We start from the raw sequence: 8,383 nt of genomic DNA, 5'->3' as shown, positions 1-8,383 counted from the left end.
GAGGACTTTGTCTCATAAGCTTTGTAATCTCGCTTAGACTAACACAAGTCGGGAGTGAGAATGTGTTGCTTAGACAGAATAACTGTAGCTGTTAATTTATCCTGAGGTTCAAGGAGAATGTCAGACAGACATAAAGTGATGCTTCAGATCTTTTGGAGTAGGGTTCTTTGAAAAACGGTGCAAAATGCATTTCAGCTTTGTGCATCCGTTCTTACAAAAGCATCCTGTGAAGCTTTGYAAGCAAGCTGACTGAGAGGTACTAATAATATTGTTAATTACAGACTATCTCTCAAACAGTTTACACTCCATTGGATCCCACAGCAACACTCTGATGTGGCAGCTTGTCTTTCTGAGTCAGGACATACAGAAATAAATTAAAACCATTAAACACACCACTGATCTGCTGCATTTATCTCTTTTTTTTTAGTTTGAATACATTTTATTTTTATTATAAGTACAGTTCAGTAGTTACAAAACAAAGCTTCTGCCATGAGGAGGATACAGCAAAACATAGAGTGATCAGCTCACAAGACAGGTTTTGTACATAATATGTGGAGTGGAATGATCGTTATAGCTGGTTCAGAAAAGGAGAGAGCACGAGCCCGACTCTCAGCAATCTCTCATATTTATACAGAACACAGAGATTTCAAAACCATTGGTCAGTGCTTTCAGAAGATTACACCCAACTTTACTTTCACCCCTTTTCCAAACCCCTAAATGCATAATGTCACACTTCTTTTCATTGTCTCACATTTATTGTTTTAATTTCGAATCCCCTCGTTTGTAAAATTGAAAGTCATTGCAATCTATATATACAGTATATATATCACATTCTAATGAAGTGAAAACAAAATATTGTTGGCTGTACCACGGTCAAATCTTCACGCWGGAATTTGAGCTCTGACAGTCACCCAGGTGAAAGCAGTAACAGGCCCAAGCTGTTGGTCAGAAAGAGATTAGCATACAAGGATAAAAACAAAAGTAAAATTAATCTGAGGATCGGTTTGTCAAAGCCACATACAGTATAGAGGTTGATCAGACTAAAAAGAAAGGTAATATATGTGGACTGTACATACCGCATTAGACTTTTTATTATTATTTTTTTCTCCCCCTCTGGGTTCACAAAAAATGACATAGAAACATTTCACGATGCCAAGGGACACACAAACACACGCCTTCATTGTAGTTAGTTAGCTAGTTTTGTACTGTATAGGTTGGAATTATAATACTATCACAGTGCAAAATACTTCTGAGAATCAAAACAAATGAAAGAAATCAGAAAGTAGAAGTCCCTCTATGCATAATGGATCTGTATATATGGGGCAAATATGTTTGCAGCACAGGAGACGATTGTCATCTTTTTCCTCTTTTTTTTTTGTTTTGTTTTCTGATCAGTAAATGGACAAGGCATTAATGTACAGTACATATAAAAATTCAAAATCAAATGAACCCTACATCCTACAGTCTAGCACAGTTACATAGCTTTGTAATAGCAATAACAGATGACTTGTATCTAAGGCTATACACAATATGTCTTTTTTCCAGTTTTATGCTATTTTTTCTCATCTTAAAGTAAATACAGTACATCAAACCATTTTTCAGTAGTCAGTAACACTGTGCAACAATGATCAGTGGCAGTATTTTACAAACATCTGCAACACCAGAGTCCTCCAGGTTGACACGAGAGATGAGGAAATAAAGGGGGTCATAGGGTTTTTAAAGAAAGTTTTTTTTCCCAACTTTGTTTTATTTTGGAGTTTTCTTTTTGTTTTAATTCTCCTCTGTTAAACTCGAGAAGAACGCTGACCACGTGAGACGCTGGCCAATAATTTATTGTCACCTCTTAGCTTTTCTTCATTCGACATGTTTAAAACGTTCGCTTTGCTCAGCTAGGCTATATTTCTCTCTATGTACATTGAGCACCTATGGGTGCCGTGTTGATCTGGATCACAGAAGAAAGAAAAAAAAATACAATGTGCGGTTACGTAGTGGGATGAAGGCCTGCTCATGTTGACAAGAACGTTTAGGGCAGTTTGAATGACCACTCTTTATTTTATTTTTTTACAATCAATGTTTCTGTCACCAACCAGTTATGGGAACTGGAAAGACATGTTTTTAGGTTGAATAAAATGGTGATCTGTTCCTTGTTAATCATGATAGTGAGTTATGACAGCTGAAAAGTGAGCCACAGTTGCCTAGTTTGACAGGAATGTGCTTGGTCTCAATCAACAGTCTGGTAAAGTTGAGTTTCAATCCAGCAGTAGAATACATTCTACCAGGTACAATACAAGGATGCTTTGTAGACTTTTATAATAAGTATCTTCTTCTCTTAACAGGAAAGAGGGAAAAAAGAAGTATTTTATTAAGCATTACACTTCAGTCCTATTTAAAAATACATTATGTTTCTAAGTCAAGGAATGTCTCAGTAAGTACAGGGCCACTTACAAGAATCAGACAGGTAGTTTCATCAAAACAAAAAAAAAAAAAAGGAAATAAACAAAACAAAACAATGGACAACAAAGACAAGGAGCATTCAGACCACAGGAGACACAAAAAGGAAAGTTGTTGTCTCTTTGTTTAGTGTCCAAGAAATGTTTGGAAAAGTCATTAGGTCCATTTTGTGGATCCATCCTTAAAGGAAACTGTTGCAAACTTCTTGTTCTAAAGTTACCACCTTCTTTTCCCATGTTTTTTTTTTTATTATTTTAAATAAAGTTTTTTTAATAGTGTTTTCCTTCATTTAATCTTCATCCTTCTCGACATCATCATCCTTGCCTTCATCATCATCCGCATCCCTGTGCAGGTCGTTAGTCTTTGCTTACAGCGTGGGCGTCCAGCCCCTGCGGCTCACCTAGGTTATGGTGGTTAAGGTCGTTGTTAAGGTGGTTGGACTCGAGGGTCAGCGTGGGGTCATGGGCCATGGGCTGGTCCTCCTCTCCTACCCACAGATGCGCTACGGCCAATGAGAGAACAAGAGGCAGATTAGCACTATGGACCCAACAATGCAAACCCCACCCTACTCCCTCCCCCCATTGCAGCTCGCAGACACACATAAACACACACGTTAGCACTGAAATGTGGCATCGCATTTGAGACTGCAAGCTTAGGTRTAAAGTGACATTCATTAGTAATTTCTAATTTCTCACAAGTAACAGGAAAAAAGTTAGGATTTCTGCCCAGCACAATGAAAAATAGAGTTTTCATTCTTTTGGCCTTTATAAAAGTTATTTTCAAAGAAAACACATCAATTTTGTTAGMTCAATTTTAATTTCATTCAAATATATTATTTATATTTAGGTTCTTCATTTGATTCAAATATAGCTTACTTTTTGTTTGAGCTTAAGACATACAAAACAAAAATTCAGACATATGAAAAAAAAAAACAGTCTTAAATGAAACAAGCTTTTCAGAATATTCCATTTTTTAGATGCCACTGATGAAATGTGTTTATTGGGCTGTTCAAAGAAGAAAAGTGGACAGTGTCTCAAAAAAAGCCTGMAAGTGTTACACAGTTTATACATCTCATTTAATTTCTTTTTAAATTTTACTCTCAGGGATTTTCTTGCATTTTCAGGTGTTGCAGACATTTATTTCTTTGAAGGTTCTTGTGAAGTGACATTTTTTAATTGGTTGCTTGGTTATTTTTTTWAAATTTATTATTATTACTATTATTATTTTCATTTTGAAAGTATTTGTTGCCAGCACGTTATAACTGTGACAAAATGGAGTGCTTTCGTAGTTGATACAAGTGAGTTTTGGCTCAATAAGTGTGACAGTAAGTGTGACAGTGGGTGGGAAGTGAACTGAGTAATTCTATTAAAACAAAAGAAAAAAGAAGACAAAAAGTTTGAAATATCTGTGAGACACTAAGAAATGCATAACTATAATTAGGTCCCAGAGCAACGGCTACTAAATAATAACCCCCCCCCCCCACACACACACACACACACACACACAGACACCATTCATTTTTGCACTTTCATTCCCTCAGCAACTTCTTTGAAAATTATTTTGCAATAAAACACTGCCGCGCACATTTGCATGTCATGTTCTTAGAAAGTGGTGTTATGAATCTGACAAAACCAAATTAAAACACGGGTTTGTTTGAGCTACGTTTTCCCGAGTATGGKACTGGATATCAGAAGGGTAACAGGGGGGAAGTAAAGAGTTAATAACAAGATAAAACATTTCTCAGATTCAGCATTTAGTAATAACTCTGAGGCTGCCTGCATGGGGAGGGAACAGTAGTGACAAATACTCCATTTACAGTCTTACAGGGGATTCTGCTTTTAATTCTCTTTGGTTTAAATCTCCAGTTATGACAAAAATATATATTTTAAAACTAATTATTCAGGTACAAGCAGTACATTATAACATAGAGCTATGTAAGTCAATGACTGCACTCTAAAGGGTCTTTCACATCTCTATATAAAATAAACGTCTGCTTTTTTTTTAACTACTTTTGATGTCCTAACCAGCTACTGCCACCAGATGGCAAACTAAGACAGTAAATAATCCACTGAATCTGCTGTCAACAAAGCATTCTTCTGCATACATTCACACACCTGTCTTCTCTGATGGATGTTTAGTTTCAGTTTTAAACGTTGCACTGAAATGAGAAGCCAGTTTAGCTTTTCTGTTTATCACTCCTTTGTTCCTGTTGCCAAAAGCTGTCACAAGATCTTTCATGTGATTTGCGAGATCCGCCGTAACTTAAGCAAAAGCAAAGTTTCCTCGTTTTGAAGCGCCAAAAGAAAAAAAAAAGATTTTGTTTCTCCCCGAGGGCACTTCCTGTCCATGACTTCCCTGTAAAGAAACTTCCTGTAACAAGCTCCAGATTAGGCCCCATATTTGATTTTCACTGTTCATTAACTAAGCCACCTGGAATGTTATTATTTAAGCATGGTGCTCCTTCTCCCCAAACAACTGCCGCTGTGAAGTGGGGAGAGATTTTCTGGCCAACTTTATAGGTTTAGCATAACTTCCCCCTCGCAGTTTTTAATTTCCCATTCGGGTAGACAGCAGATGCACCTCACAGACACAGAAAACCTGCCTGGCATTCATTTATCACATGAATGCAAGGCTTATCTGTTTGTTTCCGTCAAACTGCCTCGGGGGGGGGTGGGGTGGGCTGTGTGCATACATGATGATTATGAAATGGCAGTGTGATTCTGATAAGAAAACAAAAGTCATCGAAAAGAATCTTGTCTCATATTTAATCAAAAGAAAATATATATATATAAGCAACRATCTACAGCACACGCTTCAGTCCTCTAACACAGTGTGAAAGAGTAAGCATGCCCTCTTGTGGCGTTTTGTGAGATAGCAGATGGCACGAGACTGGATATTTTGGAGGAGCGGACCTGGGAAAGGAAAACATATGGTGCGAGGACACACAGCTCCAGGATCCATCTACTGTTAATACACGTGTCATGCTCAACAGAATGGATAAATGGAATGGAGGATGGAACAATGACATACCACTGCACCCTGAGCATGTGTCGGAGACCGCATGGGAATAAAGTGGTGTATCTGCGTGTGTGTGTGTGTATAGCATGTGTGTGAAAATCAGTACGAGGGTAATCTCAGAGGGATAATGAAGCATTAATGGTAGTCTGCAATGAAAAACAAAAACACAAATCAGATAGTGTTTGTGAATGGTAAACTAAGAGGATATAAGAAATACTGGAGTGTCAATTGCAGCCTATTTTCTGAACTATATTTAATTTTTAACTAGGCTCTAGTTAGGCTCTCTTCTTCCCACTGCATTGTGACTTTGTTTTAAATGTACTGACCTACAAGACCTATTAACTTGTGGCTAGATTGTGGCAAAAATGGAAAACYACGACCCTCACTTACCTAACATGTTTATTCAGTGCTATTTTCCAAGTTGCTTGCCTGCATCTTGCCACACTTTATACATAAGCCGCCAGAGTCCATGATGATACCATTTTACTGACAGTACCACAAAGTTCTGAGTCACTTCCTCACACAACTTTATTGGTCCRAGTGAGATGTATGTGCTAGATGATCATGCCATGCTGGAATGATGTAACTGCTTAAGKTATTTTCATAACCTTGTCATGATTACAGTCAYAGCCTGGGTAAAATGTCAGAGTGACCAAATCTGCTTCAAACTGTCGACAACTAAATCATACTGCTAAATGCAGGCCCCGTGTCCCACACTGCTACTGCTGCCACTGCTGCTTCTGATGACCTGCAATAAAACCAGGGTCAAGATATGCTGCAGACATAATAATGACCCATCATAACCTTGCAACAAAAATGCCATGCTTTCTTATAATTACTGTGGATTGACCATGTTCTGTCACAAATAATGAAAAACCCACAGACCCTACAAAGATAATCTACATCCTGGGTAATTATTTATTTATTTTTAGTCATAGCAAGATTGTCATCCAATGGTAAGGAGACCTTAGCTAATGTTGAGTTTAAAGAGGAAGTTTTTGAAATAAACTTGAAGCAGGATTGTAAGATTTGAGATGTTTAAGTTCTTTTTTTACACCAGAAGGAAGACAAATTGAATGTTGGTGGTGGTTTCTGCCTAGTGCTGTTAGACAGCTGGGGTTAGGAAACAGTCAGACCAGTGCATCACTGTCAAAACTAAATCCCACCCATTAAAAGGCGGCGAGGAAAAGCTCTGACTTCCACCACAACTCTGATGAGTTAAAGTGAAGCCGGATGCAGACATCAAACTTGACACGCCTGAATGAACCCATTAAAGTTGACGACCTAAACAGCAGTCTGAATGCTTAATAGGATTATATATTTAAAATATACTGCTAATAAGAAATGACAAAATTACAATATAGCAACAACACATTTTTATTGTATTATATTTATAAATACATAGGTATGCTGTTTTAAAAGGATCACTGATTAGTTGTAACATTAGACTTTATTTGATAAACATTTATTTTAACTGTAAAATAAAGACTGTAAAAATACTGTAGGCTGTTTAGTTTTTATAATTTTTAAACTAAAAGTTAAAAAATATATTACACGGACGAGGCCATTTTATTTACACTCAAAGYATTCTGGGTAAATGATGACGTGGATAGGTCCTTGGTGTGAGGCTGCTAGCGAGCTATATCCACCCTGAAGATCAATCTTGGTAGATAGAAATGACTCAGCCTGTAACTGAAAATATAAATGGAGGACAACAGAGCTGCTTCATGGAAGAAGAACCTCAGCTTAGCCTGTTAGCTTTAGCATTAGCCCCGATGCTATCACCATATATATATGTATTAGCTCAGCGCTACACGTTCTCCTCTCACCACTGAGGTCCTCCATCCACATGACAGAGAGGGGAACACAAAAATGACTGCCTGCAACTAAAAATATAGATGGAGGACTTCAGTTTAGCTTGTTTGCCACGCTAGCGCCAAGCTAAAACATATAAGGCAAAATAGCCTTGGCGCTAGCACAAAGGCTAATATGCTAAGCTGAGGTTCTTCTTCCATGAAGCAGCTCTGTTGTTCTCCATCTATATTTTCAGTTACAGACTAAGTCATTTCTACCTTCTCCTCTCTGTCAACACTCTCTGGTTTCATTTAAAAGAGCAAATCATCAGATATTGTCCAAGATTAACCTTCAGGGTGGAAACAGCTCACTCACACGAGGACCTATCCACGTCACCATTTACCCAGAATGCTTTGTCTAAATAAAATGGCTCAGTCCGTGTTAAAATATACTTTAAAAAAATACAAACTAAACAGCCTACAGTATTTTTATAGTCTTTATTTTACAGTTAAAATAAATGTTTATCAAATAAAATCCAATGTTCCAACTAATCGGGGATCCTTTTAATTATGAATAGCTGATCATTTTTGAAGACGTTAAAGTAAAACTAAACAAATATTAATAACTTAATACAGTCATAACTTATGACTGTATTGATGTTTGAAGGAACAACACAAAGTAATTCTAATATGTACAAAACCCCACACCTCCAATCTCATAWACTAACTAAAAGGAAGCATCAGATATAAAAATAAAGGGAAAAAAAGGGGGACTCAAAGTTGCCTCGTCTCTCTAAATCTGAACACAGATATGAGGAGTTTGCAGAGGAAAGAGTCCTGTGTGAACCCGCTCCATGCCACTGGAGGTGGTTAGGGCTGCTTTGTTCCTGCTCCCAGGCATCCGGGCCCAACACGAGCAAAAACTGTTGTTCTTGGCATGGCCTCGTCTCATTGTACAGCCCAGTATTTATAAATATGTAAATATGAGCAGCACCAGGCATAACACGGCACTGCTTGTATACACCGAGAAGGAGCGGTGAGGAAGTGAGCGCAACCCCCCCCCCCCCCCCCAACACACACACACACACACACACACACACACACACACACACACACACACA

General features: G+C 37.8%; 1 protein-coding gene across 1 annotated transcript in view; it reads right to left on the bottom strand.

Annotated features, from left to right (window-relative positions):
- Positions 1-401: 401 nt before the first annotated feature.
- znf536 (zinc finger protein 536) overlaps positions 402-8,383 on the bottom strand; it is a 192,327-nt gene continuing 184,345 nt past the window's right edge. Inside the window, exon 7 of the mRNA XM_014007251.1 lies at positions 402-2,953. Coding sequence (XP_013862705.1) covers positions 2,808-2,953 — 146 coding nt within the window. The 3' untranslated portion in view covers positions 402-2,807. The remainder of the gene's footprint in view (positions 2,954-8,383) is intronic.

Source organism: Austrofundulus limnaeus, unplaced genomic scaffold, assembly GCF_001266775.1.
Source record: "Austrofundulus limnaeus strain Quisiro unplaced genomic scaffold, Austrofundulus_limnaeus-1.0 Scaffold40, whole genome shotgun sequence".
NCBI lineage: Eukaryota > Metazoa > Chordata > Actinopteri > Cyprinodontiformes > Rivulidae > Austrofundulus > Austrofundulus limnaeus.
This window is presented reverse-complemented; position numbering and strand designations above follow the sequence as displayed.